The sequence below is a fragment of the Puma concolor genome, chromosome D2, assembly GCF_028749965.1.
Source record: "Puma concolor isolate L17-30 chromosome D2, mPumCon1.1.hap2, whole genome shotgun sequence".
Classification (NCBI taxonomy): Eukaryota; Metazoa; Chordata; class Mammalia; order Carnivora; family Felidae; genus Puma; species Puma concolor.
In genome coordinates this window covers 55,291,750-55,312,566 of record NC_141677.1, presented here as the reverse complement: position 1 = coordinate 55,312,566, position 20,817 = coordinate 55,291,750, and the positions used below count along the sequence as shown (strand labels likewise).

General features: G+C 40.9%; 1 protein-coding gene across 9 annotated transcripts in view; it reads right to left on the bottom strand.

The window, feature by feature from the left end:
• The window catches only part of PLCE1 (phospholipase C epsilon 1), a 323,759-nt gene that overhangs the window by 32,630 nt on the left and 270,312 nt on the right, over window positions 1–20,817 (bottom strand). For 7 of the 9 annotated variants that reach the window (XR_015241745.1, XM_086680402.1, XM_086680403.1 and 4 more), the window contains 4 exons: window positions 12,627–12,756; window positions 7,619–7,740; window positions 6,589–6,706; window positions 1,701–1,832 (listed from right to left, as the gene is read on the bottom strand). Coding sequence is in view for 8 of the 9 variants with exons in the window: in XM_086680402.1 (XP_086536528.1) it covers window positions 1,701–1,832; window positions 6,589–6,706; window positions 7,619–7,740; window positions 12,627–12,756 (502 nt within the window). In the remaining variant the exon portion in view is untranslated. Of the gene's footprint in view, window positions 1–1,700; window positions 1,833–6,588; window positions 6,707–7,618; window positions 7,741–8,885; window positions 8,928–12,626; window positions 12,757–20,817 lie in introns of all 9 variants that reach the window. The other 2 variants (XM_086680410.1, XM_086680406.1) reach the window with 2 other exon arrangements.

Below are 20,817 nucleotides of genomic sequence, written 5' to 3'. Positions count from 1 at the left end.
AAGAAGATCTATAGATGGCCAACAAGCACATGAGATGAACGATGTCAGTAATCACCACGGAAATGCAACCCAAACCACAGCGAGATACCACTTCACGCCTGTCAGAAAGGCTAGTATCAAAAAGACAAGAAATAACAGCAGTGGGAGAGTAAACAGTGGAGAAAGGGAACACTCGTGCACTGTTAGTGGGAGAAAGCTGGTGCAGCCACTGTGGACAACAGTACGGAACTTCCTCAAAAAATTAAAGATAGAAATACCATATGATCCAGCTATACTGTTTCTGGGTATTTATCTGAAGAAAATAAAAACATTAATTCAAAAGGATATATGTACCCCAGTGTTCACTGCACCATTATTTACAATAGCCAAGATACAGAAACAACCTAAATGTCCAGTCCATTGAAGGATGAAGGATGAATGGATAAGGAAAACATTATATATATACATATATACACATATGTGTATATATACACACATATGTATGTATATGTATATATACACATGCATGTATATGTATATATACACACATATACACATATGTATATACACACAATATGTACACACATGTGTATATATGTACACATATGTGTATATATACATATACACACGTGTGTATATATACATATACATGCATATGTGTATGTATATATACACATATACATATGTGTATATATACACGTATATATATACATATATACGTATATGTATGTATACATATACGTATATATACATGTGTGTGTGTGTGTGTGTGTGTGTGTGTGTGTGTGTGTGTGTGTATATATATCATGGAATACTACTCAGCCATAAAAATTAAGGAAATCCTGCCATTTGTAACAACATGGATGGATTTTGAAGGTATGATAATACTTACTGAAATAAGAGAGAGAAAGACAAATACCACATGATTTCACTTACATGTGGAATATAACAAAACAAAACAAACACATAAAACAAAGCAAAGTTCCCAGATACAGAGAACTGATTGGTAGTTATCAGAGGGGAAGGGGGTTGGGGGGCAGTGAAATGGGTGAATGGGGTTAAGCATACAGTGATGGATGATAACTAGATTTATTGTTAGGATCACTTTGTCGTGTATATTAAAGATCAAATTACTATGTTGTACACCTGAAACTAATATAACGTTATATACAAATTTTACCTAGAGAAAAAAATAGTTATCCAACTATGTTCAGTTATATCCGTTTGGATTATCTTAAAAAGAATCTTATTTTTCTTAAACAAAACACAATAAACTTAACAGTGATTACCTCTGGGGAGGAGAACTGGGACACTGAGAGTGGAAAGGAATTTTAATAATACTCCGAACTGTTTGAGTTTTTAACTATGAGAATTTATTACTTTCATAGTAAAAAGTAATTAGAAATAAAATGGATATATCTTCTGGAGTTATAAGGATGAAGAGCACAGTTCCAAGAACAGCTAGAATGTTCCAAGGTGGCTCCAATTTTTACTTTTGAGGCAAACACTGTTAGAACGTCTTTAGTGAAACGTTATTTTTTAGGAAGTTAAGAGTGTAAATTCGTAATTTAAATATATTGGTACCACACTTAACCTAACACTTCACATAAACATTCATGAAAAAAAAAATTAAAAGTTCAGGGGAAGTGCTTAGACGGTCAAATATCAGAATCATCCGGCATGCAGAATCAGGCCAAAGTATTACAAGAAGGTGACTTTACTTTTTCCAGATGCTTTGTTAAACGATGCTGTCTCCCCAGGGCTCATTCTGCCCGGATTGTTGCCAAAAATGGACTTCCTGCTTTTCCTTTCTTTTCCTCTGCTAGAGCCAGATGCATTTAGAGTTGACAGGCCTGTTCCCATAAAATGAAAATAAATAAGCCAAAAACTACAAGCAAGGAACTCGACATTTTCCATCCCTGTTACTGTTTATTTTGAAGTCCTACTACTCCCTGGCAGCCCCAGGACAGAAGACCTACTAGCATTTTTAGCACAGTTAATAAGAACGGGGAATGATAGCAAAGCTTTTCTCTCTGTAGACAAATGTGACCAGAACTGCATGATCATCACAAAATCACATACACAGACCCACTTGGATGTGCACCAGAAAGATTCTGAAAAGCTACATGAAAAGAAAGCACTCCAGTCAACATTTCTCAGAACCTGATTACTCAACTTGGAGAGATGAAAGACCGGTTAAAAGCTGGAGCTTCAGCGGCACATTGTCTAGGTTCAATTCTTGCCAGTATGAGGTTGCCTTAACATCTACCTTCTCCATTCCTCAGTTTCCTTACCTACAAAATGGGTGTGATAGGAGCTCGCTCCCAGGGTTAATCTGAAGGTCTGATGGGAAATACATTAGGATGATGATGATGTTTCCTGGCTTCTCTTTCTCACTCCCAGCCCTACTGTTGCCTGACCCTTCCTGCCTGGCACAGTGCCTGGTGTGCGGCAGGAACTTAATAGATATTTGCTGAATGAGAGAATGAATGCACACCGTGCTCCAGTGCAGGAAGAGTCATTTAAAAGCTCCAATGAAGCCAGAGTCGCCTCCAAACCATTCCACTGTGTACAACTGTACCGTTAGAAAGTAATTCCTTCAGCTGAAGCAGCATTCAGGAGGACCTCTTTGAGATGAAAATATACCTTCCAGGAACATCATCAGAGGAAACAGGGTAAGGTAGTGCTTAAGAATAGCACAGACTGGGGTGCCTGGGTGGCTCAGTCGGTTAAGCATCCGACTTCGACTCAGGTCACGATATCGCGGTCCATGAGTTTGAGCCCCGCCTTGGGCTGTGGGCTGACAGCTCAGAGCCTGGAGCCTGCTTCGGATTCTGTGTCTCCCTCTCTCTCTGCCCCTCCCCCGTTCATGCTCTGTCTCTCTCTGTCTCAAAAATAAACATTAAAAAAAAAAAAAAAAGAATAGCACAGACTGAGGGGCGCCTGGATGGCTCAGTCGGCCAAGTGTCCGGCTTCAGCTCAGGTCAGGATCTCATGGTTTTTGAGTTCGAGCCCTGCATCGGGCTCTGTGCTGACAGCTTAGAGACTGGAGCCTGCTTCCGATTCTCTCTCTGCCCCTCCCCTGCTTGTGCTGTCTCTCTCTCTCTCTCTCAAAAATAATTAAACATAAAAAAAAAAAGAAAAGAAAAGCACAGACTTTGGGGTTGAAACCTCACACAAATTGTGCGACCTCACACAAATCACTTAACCTCTCTGCATCACTCCCTCCTCATCTGTAAAAGGGTCAAGGTGGTTAGGGTTGAATGAGATCATGGTATATATACATACTTAGTAGAGTGTCTTGGTCAGAGAAAGTGCTCAGTTCATAGCAGCTGTGGGGCTTCTAAATTTTGTTTTCTCTTAAGTATCTGTAACCACAAAGATGCAACACAAACTTGGACTAGGAGGTTCTCATGCTTTATCTTAAAATGTTGTGTGAATTTTGCACTCTGCATCATGACAGAAAATGAAACTTAGGTTTTCTCCCAAGTATAACCGATGGCGGGGGGGGGGGGGGGCAGGGACAAGGAACTAGAGCAAGGGGCCTGTTCATTCTGGGGTTTTTGTACGCATCCTGGCACATGTCGAAGGGTATGTGGGCCCTTTTGTGAAGAGCCTGGTTGTTCTCTTGGGGTGAGGAAGCAAGAAAACAAGAGCTGGGTGATCAAGAAAAGGGAAGGAATCTGGGGAGGCCCAGAGAACTAACTGATAGAGCAACAAAGAGCCTTCTCCTGCCCTATTGGCCCATTTATCAATGACAATGACAACAACTACTTCCAGAGAGCCAGTTCTTTCCTGGAGAGCGTGTTAATCACATTCTATACTTTACTGCTGATTTTTACAACCATCCTGCAGGTTAGGACTGTGAAGCCTTTTTTTTTTTTTTTTTTTTTTTTTTTACAGATAAGGAATTGGAAGAGCCCTGCCACCAAAGCAGGTTCATGATCTTGGGGAAATTCATTTACTTTGGGGGAAGGTCACACCACATGATCTTTGTGGTGCCTCAATGCTCTGAAGATTTGTCTGCAAACGTCTCCTTGGAAGGGACTTGATGAAGGTGAGCTGCATTGAAATTGATAAGGTAGCAAACACAAACAATAGTGTAGCAAAATAAACATTTTGTGGTATTTCCCCCATGAGCATTGAAATAAATCATAATACCAATACATATTTAGAAGCCATTATAACAATGATTCTGGCAACACAATGTTAAGTTTGAGAAAGGAAATAAATTTTGGGAGAGAAAAATGTAAGAGGTTTCAATTACTAAAAAAAAAAAAAAATTAAATGTAGCATACCTATAAAGAATGTGTGCTATATAAACACTTTAAAAAAAACACAACAGCATTCTTGGAATTTTAAACATAAGCCAAATAACCCCACGCTTAGCCTGCGCCTCAAGTAAGAAGTTGGACCCAATGACCTTCTGGCTCTCCCACAATGCTCTACTGCTACGAAACTTTCTTTCACAGTGACCTCAAATATCTTTGGGGATGGGTGCCCTTTAACCAGCGCTTGAGAAGAAAAGACAAAGCCGATGCAATGGTTTGGGTGTGGTGTCAGCAGAATTTACAAAGTACAAGAGACGCAGTGATTCTTGAGTGTGGGCGTCATTTGTGAACAGAGTGGTCCTCACGCTTGTTCCTGTCACAAAGGACATGCAGGCCATGAGGCTCCTTGACAGGAAAAGGGTTTTATTCTGTCATGAGAACAATGTCACCAGCTGCAAATATGATCCTATTGTACTTACGGGACAGAAAGTCACGATCTGTAAACTAAACCGAAGTAGCGAGGCTCTTATGTTTCCTCGAAATCTTTGATCGCTGCTTATTGATTCACATTCTCCTTGACAGAATTTGCTATCCGATAAGCAGCAGCAGTTGCCAAAAGTTTAAAAACAGTACGTGGGAGAAAACTTAAAGTTGAGAAAGTCCTATCTGTGATTTTTTTCCATGTGTGTGAAAAGACCACTATTATTTAATCTTTTAAAAGTTTGTTTATTTATTTTGAGAGTCAGAGACTGTGCGAGTGAGGGAGGGGCAGAAAGCGAGGAAAGAGAGAGAGAATCCCAAGCAGGCTCCTAGCTGTCAGTGTTAAGCTCGACTTGGGGCTCGATCTCATGACCGTGAGATCACGACCTGAGCCAAAATCAAGAGTCATCATGATGCTTAACCGACTGAGCCACCCAGGGGTCCCTTACCTAATTTTTTAATACCCTAATACCTTTGTCCTGTTTGCAGGGCAGTGTGAGAAGTGAGGCTTAAGATATGCCTCTGGAGGCTGGGATCTGCGTTCATACACAGCATTGCTATTTTAACTTTCCTCTCCAGACCAAGTTTGTACACCTTGTTTCCCAACATTTTAGATGAATCTCCAGAATCAAGCTGCTGTCCTGTCCTTAGAAATTTTGTACGAGGGAATCCTGTTTTCATAGTATAAGGAGATGAATTTTTCTGACTTTCATATATTTATGGACTTTCCTGTTTTCCCTGCAGCCCCTGCTGCCCCACTTGTGGGACACTCAAGTGTGTGAACACACTGAGAGCACACCCTAACAACAGGGGCAGGGTAGTGCAATGGTTAAGAGCAGGGCTTTGGAGATAGACAGGCTTCAGAATCATAGCTCTACCATTTATTACCTGAAATGCACATTTTGTGTGTATGGGGGCATGGTTTATCATCGTTAAGTTCACTGTACTTCTAGAAATGGCAAGTTGGGGAAACTTTCTCTCACTGAAATCCCATCCTTGGTCCTTGTGGTTTGAGTGGAGCCTCACTACCCATCTTCAAAGATGAAGAATGTGCCATAGGACCTAGACTGTCAGAGCACTGCATTCTCTGGGCCACAGTGACTGACTGGTTCAGGGATGGGCAGGGGGCTTAATGGAAAACAATGAAACTGGTGCTGAAAGTTCTGGAAGAGACTCTCAGACTGAAGTTAATCTGGAAACATGTGGTGCTAGTCTGTTGCAGCCGCCTTGCAAGCACAAAGGTAATGCAGAGGAGGCAGAATGAGAAATGGGGAGAGAGAAGCCCTGGATCAAGCTGTACCTGAAACTTGAATATCCCTTCATTTTTTAATAGATGAGCCAATAAATTTCTTTTTTGCTTAAGTTAATTTCCACCACTTTTAAACAAAAGAATCTTACTGATAAACTTGGCAACCTTGGGGCAATTACTTCATATGTCTCAGATTTTGCTTTATTTAAAAATGGGGACAAACCCGTCTACCTCAGAGAATTAATATGAAATCAATAACATGACATATATAAAATACTTAGCACAATTTCTGGTACTGAAGGGCTTAATAAATTTTAGCTATTAGATGTCATGAATATTATTATCATTATTATTAATTCTTATGAAAAGACATGATATCTTGAAAATAAACACTTTATGGTATTTTCCTTACCAACATCAAAGCTAATAATAATAATAATAATAAAAATAAAATAATAATAATAATAAATATTTAGAAACTAGTATAACAATGACTTTGGTAACACAATTTAGTTATTTTGAAAGCATTCACAATGTCCAATTAAATAAATAGCATATTTTTATCTTTTGGTATCTTTAGTTGTTATAGAAGATATTGCCTACTCTTACCTGGAAATTTTACTGCTTGACAATAGATGACAAGGTCAGAGAGCTCTGGTGCAATCTGTCTGCTTTCCTTTTTATTCTGAGGGAGATAAAATTCTTCTCCCAGTTCCATGTCATAAACCTAATAAGGGAAAAATAATGCCAGTTTACATGGAGAGTATATGCCGCCAACCTCTGAATCCCCAAGGCTTTATCTGTTCCTTTCTCATGTCATCAGTGCATTTCACATTGCTGTGTATCGTTCCATATAAACGTCCCAACATGCTTCCTAGAGTAAAAGCTTTCTGAGAGTAAGCTCTTCCTCCTCTTCCCCTGGGGCATAGTCCAGTGTCTTCAATGTGGAACAGTCAGTGCATATTTGTTGAATGACTAGGTGATTGAGGATGCGTCTTTTATGGCTCAAATTTTTGACATACCTTATTATCTGGCTCTCTAACAGTGTCTCTGCAACTGTGTCTGTACATTTGCTCAGAGTCTACGTAGTGTGAGGCACTGGAAGGCAGGGTCTGGGTGTCTCATTTACATTTGTATTCTCTGCGTCATTCCTCTGTGAACACTTCACAGTCTGGGCCCTGTTTATCTGCTTGGTTATTCCAAAAACTTTAAAAATTCTAGAAATTCCTTGAATGTGCCAGGCTGTCCTCCTGGCCTAAATATGTCCTGTTTTTGTTTGCTTGGCCAAATCTTTCTAACATTATCCTCCCTGATGCTCTGACAACCCTGTGTAATCACTGGTCTTTGTACTTATCTGTAAGCACTGTTTACCTATTTGTCTCCATCACTAAAGCACCTCCAGTGTCATCTCAGTGCCTGCCACACTGCACACCTTCCGCAGGTATTGGCTGGATGAACCAGTGACTAACCTTCTACAAATGGCAGGTGGGTGTCCCATAGCATCACCGTGTGGGCTTTGGCATCTAAGGGAAAGTGAGGGGAATAGTGAAGGGAAGGGACAGGGAGGGAGTGAAATTCTACCCGATACTGACAAGAGCACCATGGTCCAAGTGTAACTTAACAGAAGCCATTCACCCACCTTTCCTTTGTTGCAAGCAGAGTTATCTGCTTTCTTTATCCTCTTGGGGATTTCTTCATTATACTCAAACTGAAGCTTGTCATTACATGATTTATTTTCAGGTCTGTCTTCTAGAATGTTGTCTGAAAATAAGTTGGCAGGCTTCAGCAAACAAGAACCAAATGTTGCACTTCAGGGCTATGTTGACATCTTTGTAAAGATATCCAGTCACTTGGTGCTTATCTGTTAAGGCTGAGGATCTGGCTACTATGTTACCAAAATGATGGCTTGGGGTGTAATTTTTAAAATTTGTTAGATGTGGTATAGGATGTGTTTATTTTTAATTGAATGGACTCATTTACCAGTAGTTTTGGTACCATACAGACATCATTTAATGAGAAGGCTCGTGTCTGTACAGATAATTAGGACTGTGCAAACCTTACAGAAAGCACCCTGTGCCAGAAGTTCTCGGTGCACAAATTAGGGGAGGATTTAGTTGTGGAAGCACTTATAGATGGTGCATATGTGAGTTAATCACTCTCACTTTAAAATAAGCTATTAGCTTCTTTTACCTCTAGAAATGCCAAAACCTGCAGGAAAAAGATACTGTTATCTGCAATGCATTTTTCACAATTCTACTTAATCGGAAAGTCAAATTTCCATAATTGTTTATGAATTTATTAAGCAAAACTCTTGAGGATAGAAATTAAAGTATGTTTAAAAATATGTAAAGCATGACATATGATCTTTTACTTTGCTCTTGTTTTGGTATTTCTATCCAAGTCATCCAAAATGACTTTACGGGTGCCTAGATGGCTCAGTTGGCTGAGTTTCCAACTTCGGCTCAGGTCATAATCTCACGGTTCATGAGTTTGAGCCCCCTCATCGGGCTCTGTGCTCTCAGGGCAGAGCCTGCTTCAGATCCTCTGTCTCCCTCTCTCTCTGCCCCTCCCTCACTCACACATGAGCGTTCTCTCTCTCAAAAATAAACAAACATTAAAAAAATGACTTTACAGGTGTTAGACAATTATCCTCTTAAAATGAAAAACAAGAAAGCTCTCATTTCTCACCCAAGGTTCATTATCTCATCAGACCAAAAATGTTAAGACCAAAATATTCTTATACCAAATAAGGGCCATGCAGGCTGCCAAGAAGTAAATGAGATCAATCATTTTATTACATTTTTACTCATATCAGTGTCACGATGTCATGCTAATTCAGGCCTAAGAAATTGGACACAGAATGCTGACATTCATGCAGTTAAAATGCCCAGTTTGAATGGCTTTACCTTCCTGACTGTTAGGAGCAGGAGAAGCAGTAAGGACATCTGCTATAGAAAAACAGAATCAGAAAGGGGATAAAAGTAAGGAAAATTAAGACAAAAAGCCAGATAAATTGAACTAAGGTATGAAGCAAAGCATAAATAACAATAGCTTAGATTATAAGACAAATTAGACAAGAAATCTGTTGATTTAGTATTTTGACTGTTAGGGATATAAAGTCTAGCAATAAAAAAAAGACAACCATTGTTAATATTAATCATGCTGTCAAAGTCACATTACATATTTTCAGTTACTGACTGTTGTTAACATTCCCAATCATGCACTATGTCAAATGGATAGAAATGGATTAATTTGTTAGAGTCATGCAGTCACTGTCACAGAACGTCTGCGTTAAGTTGCAGATTCAAATCTGCACCCTAGGGCTTGTTCAGAGCTAGTCAAGATAAACAGCAAGGTCAGAAGAAAATTAATCTCTATTTATCTAATGAAATTTGATTAAATAAATATTCATGAAGGACTTATTGGCCAAAAGGCAGAGTAGGAGTTTCTGAAACACAAGTGTCTCATGTGCAACTTCCTTTAGATCTTCTGGACTTAATTTTGTGGTGAGGAATCATCACATTTCTATGGCCCAAAGAGGCTTTCAACTAATTCTCTCATGTTATAGTCATGAAAACTGAGGACCAGAGCTGTCACAGAGGTAACCTGGGCCACCCAAATTGTACAGATGAGCTCTTCACCTGGGACACCTCCGAAGGCAACACTCCCACAACTGCATGTGGAATTTTGAGAGCACATTTATTTCTCTGAGGGGACTGGTCACAGCTCTAATCTCCTTCCCAAAGGGACTCATCATTACAAGAAGCTAAGAAACCTCTGAGGTCCCCCATATGAAGCTCCAAATGGTTCTACCCATGGCAGGCAGGTTTCTGCTGCCTTCTCATCTCAACTGGAGGGCGCGAAGATGGTAGAGGTGAGTGCGTGAGGTACAGAGGTGAGTGAGGGCACAACTGAGAATGCAGGATTGACAGAGCATTTAACTGTGGCATGAGAGAGCCTCAACACGACATGTTTAAACCAGTCACAACAGGGGCGCCTGGGTGGCGCAGTCGGTTAAGCGTCCGACTTCAGCTCAGGTCACGATCTCGCGGTCCATGAGTTCGAGCCCCGCGTGGCGCTCTGGGCTGATGGCTCAGAGCCTGGAGCCTGCTTCAGATTCTGTGTCTCCCTCTCTCTCTGCCCCTCCCCACTCATGCTCTGTCTCTTTCTCTCTCAAAAATAAATAAACGTTAAAAAAAAAAAATTTAAACCAGTCACAACATAACTATAAGGCCAGTTTGGGAATCTGCCAGTCGGAGGAATCTTTCAACGAAACGGGAAATATCCAGGTGGTGGCAGTGGCCTTCACAGATCATAGATGTTACTGCTAGAATAAGGGAGAACATCACCCAACACTGAACAGAATCTTTTTGTTACACATCTGAGGGACCTAAGGCCTAGAGTGGAGATAGGACATTGACCCAACGTCTCCTAGTTTACTGAGTCAGGACCTGGTGGGGCCCCCTTTTCACTTGTATCCCATCTCAGTACATATAGGTTTTTTTTTTTTCTTTTCATATAGGTTTTAAAAAAGCATGAAACTATCTTAGAAATTCAGTGGGATAGGGCTTAAATTTTACTCTCCCTAACTGAAATAAATAAATACCAGATCATTTGTTATTTGCATTATCAAAAATTCCTATAACAACACTAATAATTAAGAAAAGCCTTTCCTGGGGCGCCTGAGTGGCTGAGTCAGTTGAGTGTCTGACTCTTGATTTCGACTCAGGTCATGATCTCAGGTCAGGTTCGTGGGTTTAAGTCCTGCATCAGGCTCTGTGCTGGCAGTGTAGAGCCTGCTGGGAATTCTCTCTCTCTCTCTGCTCCTCCCCTGCTTGTGTTCTCTCTCAAAATAAATAAACTTAATATATATATATATAAATATATATATTTATATTTTATTATATTAATATTAATTAATTAAATATATTATATATTTAAATATATTATATATATTTAATTTAATTAATTATTTATATTATATCTATTTAAATATATTACATATATTTAAACATATATATTAATTAATTAAATATATTATATATTTATATATTTATATAAATATATGTTTTTATATATTTATATAAATATTTATATTTATATATATATTTATAAATATAAATATAAATATATATAAATAAAAAATATATATATAAAATATAAAAAAAATATATATGCCTTTCTTTTGTGTTCTGAAAAGTACAGAAAAAACATGGGAGTAATTTATGATAAAGAGTGAATATATCTTCCAGCAAATAAAGCTCTCACAGGGCATTTGACATCTGGATTGGTTGATCTCTTACGTGTGGTTTTCGTTTCTTATCTGAATAAATTTGTTCTTCTGAAACAACATCACCATAACTGTAATGGAAATCCATGGGGAAGAATAAGTCAATATAAGAATATTCATATTCCCACAACTATTCAGGAATAGGATACAAGAAATCATCTTGATTCCTTTTCATCTTCCTCCTCTTTCTACTTCCCCTTTAGAGTATAAGCTCCTCACATTAACTGATGGGATTTCAGTCAAGTAAATTTGGCTTTTAGTTGGTGGTATGAAGCGATCAACTATTACTAAGGACAAATATTAAATGGACATAGGCTAGTATTGTATTTGGGAGGCAAAAAGAGGCTGGGCTGTAACTGCTGGCCATGAAAGAGGCTCATGAAACAGGATATAACTAGGGGGCAATCCTGGAGCATAAGCAACAGATATTTGGAGGAGGGTAGCTCGGCTGTCTTAATGCCGAGGGTAAATGGTTGCTGGTCTGGGCATACCTACATATGAGCAAACAATTATCCTCCACAGAAGCCATATATTCTACACATACAATGTTATTTTTATAAATAGGAACTTAAGCATTTTTTCATTATTACATTACTTTTCACAAGTTGCTAAAATGCAAGTCTACCATCAGCAATGGTACCTAGAAAACATTTTGTAATCTATAACTAATTTGGTACAAATGAGACACCCCTGAAACCTAATTCTCTTATAACAGGAATCCTTCACCTATAATCTGTGGATGACTTCATTCATGTGACTTTTTTGTATTGTGCCATTAGGCTCACCCATGTTTTGTCCCTTTGGTGGAGCCAGAAGGAAATATCTTGTTGGGTTAGTAATGTGAGAACTAGGAAGAGGGGAAGGGAAATGCTGCTTTTTTTTCCGTATACTTTTTACAAAGCAGGAGTGAAGGCGGTGAGAGGGAGGAGCGGAGAGCACAGAACCATGATGCTGCCCCCTGCAGGTGGTGAGGGGCGAGAACAGCCAGAGGCCACAATGTCTGCCAAGTACATCAGCCACGTCAGAAACTGAAAGGGTGAGAATGAGGTCTCTCTGCTGCAATTCCACCTTTTCCTCCAGGAACCCACTCAGGAATGACCCCTGTGTTGCTCTCCACACCCTCTTCTTCTTTCCTTGAATGTTGGCTGCAGTGGCTAAGAGAATCCCCTTCCTTCCTTGGTCCTCATCACTAAGCCACGGGATTCAGGAATTCTTGGACAGTTACTACAACAATCTGTTATTGCTGGTCTGTGGAATGACAGACTCATTTTGGGGGGAAAATGACACAAAAAAAACCCACAACAGAAAATCACCCAAGCATTTCCCCGCACACAGCATACGGTTGTGTCTCTCTTACCATCAGACAGGGATTCATAGTCGTAATCATATTCGTCTTCTTCATCCTCCTCTTCCTCGTTATTAGCCGGTGGGGGGTTGGCATTCCCACCATTGTAAGCCTGAGCTTGCATGGATGCTAACTGATGAGCCTGTAAGATATCAGTAATTAAAGACCGCAGATGCTAAGCTCCTGAGGTTTCCTTCATAGCCTTCAAAATGATCACTTAATGCTTGCCACGGTCACAAAAAGTGGCTTAAGCTATTTTGATTCATTTGAGAGAGAAAACAAAAATCTAAATTCACCTAAAGTACAACATCAATATTTGGGCAAATGTTAACATCCCTACAATCCAGCAGCTTTTAGAAACAATCACAAGGAATCATATATAGTGCCAGACACCCCAGTTCCCCAGGGGGCAAGCCCTACAGGACACATCTTGCTGCTGTGGAGAACCGTCATCACTCCCAAATGATGAAGGAAGGAACGAATCAGCTCATCAGTGTTGGAAAAGTAAATCTCTGCTAAGAAACTGCTGTCTCTTTTTTGCCCTTAAAATAATATCTAAAGGCCTTTGACCTGGAGAGAAAGGTTAGAATCCCTATGGAGAATGACACTGAACAAACAGTTGTCGGTTTAAATAAAGTTTTTTCAACACACTTTATATGAACCATCAATCAGATTAACAAAAGCTCAGAAACTTCTAGAAACTTGAGGCTACGAGGGAGATTATGTATCTCTATATTTGACTTCCTTATATTACTTATATTTGAATCACCTGGGAGGTGATTTCACGGGATACAAGGTTAATATAGGTCTGGGAACTCAGCATAGGAAATAAGCAGAAATGGAGGAAAAGTTACTTGCATGAATTCAAAACAAGAAACAAATCTAAAATCCAACAGTAGAAGAATGAGGTCAGTAAACTATGGTGGTGTATCTGCTTGAAAAAAATTAGACTTGAAAAAATAATTGTGAGATATATTTGTTGAACAGGATATAGAATTGTATGTATAAATATAAATGTAAATGTATATACAATTCGAAATCATTTGTTTCATGTCTATATATCTCTGTCTATCCATAATGATTACAATTACATAAAATGATACATAATACATCATAATACATATGTTGCTGCATAATATAGCAGGGACTCTTGACCTATTGTTGTGGCACAAACCCCTTAGGTCATCTGCTGAGGTAGGATTCCTTCTCAGAATGACATCTTATTTTATCCTATTTTTTCAAAGTTTATTTATTTATTTTGAGAGACACAGAGAGAGAGAGACAGAATCCTAAGCAGACTCCACGCTACCAGTGCAGAGCCCAATTTGGGGCTCAAACTCACGAACTGTGAGATCATGACCTGAGCCTAGATCGAGTTGGATGCTTAACCGACTGAGCCACCCAGAAACCCCCCCTAGAAGGACATTTTAAAGTTTATTTTTATTTTGAGAGACAGAAAGAGAGCATGAGCGGGGGGAGGGGTAAAGAGATCGGGAGAGAGAGAATCCCAGAGAGAGAGCCGAAATCAAGAGTTGGACACTTAACCAACTGAGCCATCTAGGCACCTTTTCAGAATGATATTTTAAATGAATCAAACCAAATACAAAATATTACCAAAAAAATGTTGAATACAGCTATCAAATTATTAAAAAACAAATTTGTGCTATAGGAATATATGTTTAGTAACACAGATAAAAATGTATAATGGTAAGTCCAGTAACATTTTGAAATAGTGGTTAGCATAAATAATTCTTGGAGATATTAGCAACAACTGTGATGTAATATAAAAACTGTAATTTCAGGGTCACTGGGTGGCTCAGTTGGTTAAGCGTTCGACTTCGGCTCAGGTCATGATCTCACAGTTTGGGAGTTTGAGCACTGTGTCGGGCTCTGCCCTGACAGTGCAGAGCCTGCTTGGGATTCTCTCCCCCCCTCCCCCCCCCCCCCCCCGCCACTTGTGCTCTCTCTATCTCTCAAAATAAATAAATAAACTTAGAAAAAACCCTATAATTTTTATTGCTGATGAAGACCTAAGAACTGCCAGTGTTACTGTGGTTTATTCCTTTATTATTGGAAGAAATGCTAAATTTTAGCTAGAGGTTAGTGCAAAGGGGGATGTAATTTTTTCTTCTTCTAAATTCACGGACCCTTGATTTCTGTCTGTTGATGTGTTATCAAGGTTAAGAACCCCTGTAATAAGGGTATATTTGGCACTGGAATTATGTATGTCTTAAAATAAAATAATTCTCTATTCCCTAAATTTTCTGAAATGTGGTTATATTACTTTTACAATATAAAATGTATACATAAGGAAGAAACAATTTAGGCTGTGTCTATATCCACATAAAATATTTTACAATATAGCTCACTTTACACAACTGAACCTTGTTTCAGCTGGGATTTCTCAAAGTGGGTTTTATGGAACGCTAGTTCCATGGGTATTAACAGCTGTTAGGTAAAAACTGACAGTTACAGTAACCACAAAACAAAATGGAAGGTTGGAAACAGCACTTAAACAAACTGAGACAGACACATTCTTGCTACAGGGTTTCACACTGCCTTCATTTAATATGCTAGAGGGCATTGTGATTCTTCAAAGGTCTCCAGTACAGCATTTCCCACACTTTTTTAACCAGGGATCCTCCCCCCCCTTTTCTCAGCGTGTCTCACAGGATTGGTGTTCTTCAAAACTTTGGGAAAGCTACTCTAGGCACAAGGGAGCCACAAAAGCAAGTCTATTTGTCATGGGTAAGAGAAGGGCCTTGATGCAGCAGGCATTCAAGGTAGAGCCAAAGGGCTGGGAATGATGAGGCAAACAGCTTGGTACACCCACTGGCAGACAAGTGTGAGAACCATATGATAGGAGAGGCGCCGCGCAAAGATCCTGGGACTGGCAATATCAGAAAGCAGTGTGTCAAGGTCCCTTAAATTCCCAAACACTTCCACCAATGCAGGAAGTATGGAGATGTGGCCAAAAGGAAAACTAGGAGCTGACATCCTTATTTTTTGCAATACCCAGCTTACCCTGAGGCAGAAAAACAGGATCTTAGCCCTTGATTCAAACAATTCAGGGGCACCTGGGGGGCTCAGTCAGCAGAGCATCTGACTTCGACTCAGGTCATCATCTCACGGTTCATAAGTTCAAGCCCCATGTCAGGCTCCCTGCTGTCAGCGCAGAGCCCACTTCAGATTCTCTGTCCCCCTTTCTCTCTGCCCCTCCCCTGCTTGTGCTCGCTCTCTCTGTCTCAAAAATAAATAAACGTTAAAAACAAACAAACAAAAAACAATTCAGATATAGGTCAGGGGGTTGGAGTTAGGGGCCAGACGAGGAGACTGTGTCAGATGGGTCTAGGTGGGGCCATGTCTTACTCTGCTCTGCTCCCCTGGTACCTGGGACAGTCCCTGTCATCTAGTATGAATTGTTCGAGTCTGGCAGGTTGGAGCACGGGAGATCAAGGTGAGAAAACTGGATATCTGCTGGGATGTAGTTAGGGAGTCTTCATAAGAGCCTCAGGATGAGTGTGAGGCAGATGGAAGGCTTCAGAAATTCCCCCCTTGCACTGAGTCAATCCACCTTGCTGAGGCTGAGCTCCCTGTGTGGCAATGACCCAGGTAATTCAGGGGTTGGTCTGAACACACTGGGGCTCTAGACACTCAATCGTCCAGTCTTGGGTGAGCTCAGATCACCAGGTCTGCACCCACAACCTACCAGACTGAAACACCTTGCAGGTATGATTGTCAGTAGTCCCTGGGATCGTGGAAGCTGGAAGTGGTCTTAGAAAACTAGAAGTGGGATTACACTGTTCTGTTTTTCCAACAGGAGGAAGGGGCAAATTGCGGAAATTATATAGTGGGGAGTATCACGGTGATAGCCGACAAAATCAGAATGGATTATTAATTTGTTGGTTGTGAGAACACAGAAGAAAGAGGTGATTATCAAGGGTTAGTATGGGTTTACTAAGAACACATTTCCAGAACACTCAGTTCTTTAGATTCTGGGGAAATGTGGGCTGCAAAAGAAAAGAGCACTAGACAGGAGTGACGGTTACCTAAACTCCAGGAAGGTTCTGTAAGAAGAACTACAGGGCTCTCTGGTTGGTAATCTGGCTCAAGGGCAACTTGGAATGAAGGCACCACTAGAAAAACTGCCAATAAATGCACTGGATATCAGAGTCCAAATTCACAAAGAACCTTTCATACTGTGATGGCATGCCAAAACCGAAGAAGAGCAAATTTAACAGAGATAAATTGAGGCTCCTGCCCATGAAAGATTAAAATCAACGGTCAACCTGGAAAAATGGGACCAGCCAAAGAACAGTCCATGTGAAAATAACTGAACTCTTTTTGTTTTCCACAAACTCAACAAGAGCCCAGTGTGCACCAAAGAATTTTAAAAGTGAGAACAGTCCTAGGCTGCATTAACTGAGGTATGAAGTACAAGTGAAGAGAGGTGATGGCTTCACTGTCCTTGTGCGGTCAGACCCTATCTGGAGTACGGACTTGTTCTGGAAATCACATTTAAAGATCAGCAAATTCAAGAATAGCCACAAATTTAAGAATATCCAAACATTCTTAATGGAAAGTAAAGAGTCTTAGCAGCCATATCCTATGAGAAACAGTTGACACAACAAGAATGTTTAGTTTGGAGAAGAGAAAAGCTGGTGGGGAGACACATGCTAGCTCTCTAGGTCTGGAATTAGTCTGTGCAGCTGCAGAGGGAAGAAGTTGTGCCAAGGAGTAGGAGGAACAGGAAGGAAGGCTGGGCTCAACATAAAGAAGACTTCTGAAATAGCACAATGTATTCATTTGTGAATTGGAGGCTGTGTAAGTAACTGCAAGCGACTGCAGAGAATGGGAAGGGCAACAGCAACAACATTCAAGTGCATCTTGAAGACCACAGAGGTATGCACAGGGCGGCTGTGTCTACCTGGCAGTCAGGAGTGGGCAGTAGTTGCTGAGTAAACAAAACAGCACGGAGGAACAGTGTTGTAGAAGAAAAAGCACCCTGTGCTGGGTAGTGAGTTACTGATGCATCATCTGAGGAGGGCCAGGCACTGGGGAACACATGCTAATGTTTTAGTTGAACGACTTCTTAACAAAGCCCATCAGCGTAGATCTCATGGCCCCTGGAACCCTCATAAAGGGCAGGCTTTCTGGAGCAGCTTTGAGAGCACAGACCTGGACACAGGGAAACCTAGCAGAGGCTCAAACTGGTGGCCCTCAGGGCTGACTTCACCTCCAGACCAGACTGGTTTGGCTGGCACAGTGTTTTAAAAAGAATTCAATTAGGGGAGCCTGGGTGGCTCAGTCAGTTCAGCGTCTGACTTTGGCTCAGGTCATGATCTCACACTCGTGAGTTCGAGCCCCATGCTGGGCTCTGTGCTGACAGCTCGGAGCCTGGAGCCTGCTTCAGATGCTGTGCCTCCCTCGCTCTCTGCCCCTCCCCCACTCAGACTCTGTTTCTCTCCCCCCCCAAAATAAATAAACATAATAAAAAATTTTTTGAAAAGAATTTAATTAGAGCTGTTCATTTATGAGGGCATGCATGCTCCACTCCTGTCCTGGCTGCTTCCAACTGTCATGTAGCCACCTGTCCCCTCATATTTATGTTGCCTGACCCCTGAGGATGGGGGGTTTTGCAACTCTTGGCCTAGAGCTGTGTGCCATCTTCAAACTGTGTGCCTCCAGGGTACACAAAGACGTCTAGGGATGTTCAGCGTCATATATTTTTAAAGGAATCAATTTCTAGATTCAGTATCTTCAACTTCCGTGTGTACTTTTCAAAAAACAGGACTGCCTGCAAACAAGCTTATGATTGGCTGGTTCTCCCTTCCCCATGCTCTTGTCCTAACTGTTCTTCTCTGGCTTTATAAAAGGAACGTATAACTTTCATTTACCAATAAAAAAATCTGTGATGCATGAGATGAGATGAAAACCACCTAAGGCAGCAAAGGGTCACTGGAGAATGCAGGGCTCCTGAGAGTCTGGAGAAGCTAAGGGCAGGTGGGGGGGATCTTATTTCATCTAGGCAACGAGAATGTTCAAGGCTTCATGCCTTTCTCTCTCTTTCTCTCTCTCTCTCTTTCCTACCCTCCCTTCCCTTCATTTGTCCACCTATCTTAAAATAATATTCAAAAGTGTGATGGTCATCTTAGGGTTAATACAATGTTTACTTGAGTGAAAAAAAAATAAAGTCAGACTTTTTCTGACCAAACGTCATCTGGCTGACTGTGCTGATTTCTTTGATAATGAGGACTGTTTTGTACATTATATTGATATATAGTTAATGTCATCTGTATTTACATATAATAAATATTACGTTTGAAAACATATCCTTTATAACTATTTACACTTGTGATAAAATTTCTAATGTCAACTTAAAAATGTATGAAAAGGGGAAAAAAGTGTGAGAGTTACAGTTTCTTTTTTTTTTTCCTTCAAAGTTTTATTTAAGTTCTGGTTAGTTAACATATAGTGTAATATTGGTTTCAGGAGAGGAAAGTTTTTCAAAAATCTTTTAAGCAAATCTTGAGCAAAAAAGGTTTGCCGGGCATAGTTCTAGAGGATCCATGGTAATCCTAAGCTTCTCCAGTTAGGGCAAAACTGACCAGTAGGGATCCCTTGGCTGGAATGGTTTGGGGCACTTTCTGTAAATATCTGTTTTCAGAAGGGTAAGTCTAAAGATGATGGAGCTTCCGGCCTCATCCTCCCCTGCCCTGAGGGCATCTGGAGTAACTGGGCACATGGTGAATCACTGACTTTACTAGGTGATGTAACATAAGCTCCTAACTCAGCCTGGACTTTGGGCCGTCTGGAATCCCACTGCAGGTGAGCGGGGCAGCCTGGGGACTGCCTGGTACTTACTCAGCAGATGACAAGATTCTTGAAGGGCCCCTCAGGGAAGCAGCAATGTTCTAGAATGGCAAGATATGCTGGAAACAGGGACTGAGATGTGGGACAGTGAAATGTTTCCAGAGTGGTCTGCAATTCTGGCAGGGGTCCCATGATTCACTTTAGGAAAGATTTTGTGAGATTTTCGTGTCAGAAGAATCTTGTGCTCTAGTTACCTTCACATTCCCATATTATAGAGGAAGAAATGGAGACCCAGGAAGTTTGACTGGCCCACGGTCACGTGGCTGGTCTGTGACAGAGACAGTGACTAAAAACTGGTATCTCAGCTCTATATCTAACACTCCTTCTGTAGAACCATGCTATATATCACTCGGCTTCAAACTCAGGCCCTTACCTGTGAGTTCTACAAATTAGGGCTTTTATTTTTAAAAAAAATTTTTTTTTCAACGTTTATTTATTTTTGGGACAGAGAGAGACAGAGCATGAACGGGGGAGGGGCAGAGAGAGAGGGAGACACAGAATCGGAAACAGGCTCCAGGCTCTGAGCCATCAGCCCAGAGCCTGACGCGGGGCTCGAACTCACGGACCCCAAATTAGGCGCCCCCCAAATTAGGGCTTTTAGAAGGTTTGATGAATGTCCCAAATGGACTACTGAACTAGGTATAACTGGATACTTGACTCAATTTGACTTGGCATTTTTTTATTAACGACTTTGCACAAGGCTCCAAACTTGTTGGACTCATAGAACCTTCTGCAGGGGCGCCTGGGTGTCTCAGTCGGTTAAGCGTCTGACTTCGGCTCAGGTCATGATCTTGCGGTTTGTGGGTTCAAGCCCCGCATCAGGCTCTGTGCTAACAGCTCAGAGCCTGGAGCCTGTTTCTGATTCTGTGTCTCCTCCTCTCTCTGCCCGACCCGCCCCCCCCCCATGCTCATGCTCATGCTCTGTCTCTCAATAATAAATAAATGTTTAAAAAAAAAAAAAAGAATCCTTCTGCTAATTTCTCTGTTCTCTGGAAGCCTCTGAAACAGGACTGCAATAAGGCCCGGAGGCTTGGAGGTGATAGCACAGACAGAAATTAAGAGCCATCAGCCACGACCTAGGTTGAGCTCTGGATCGTCCCTGCTGCTGAAACGGCACCACTGTACTGAGCTTCGTGCAGCAACTCTTGTTGTTAAGTTTCAAAAGTGGTGTTTTAGGGTCAATAATAAAGACAGAGGCCTAAATAGAACAGATAGTTTGGCAGCTGGCATTCTGTGTGATAAGTGCAACCTGGCATATGAACTCAGTGGCCCTGGAGCTACACTTCTTCATGGATCTTTGGGCCAAAGGCTCTTTACACAAGCAGGTTTG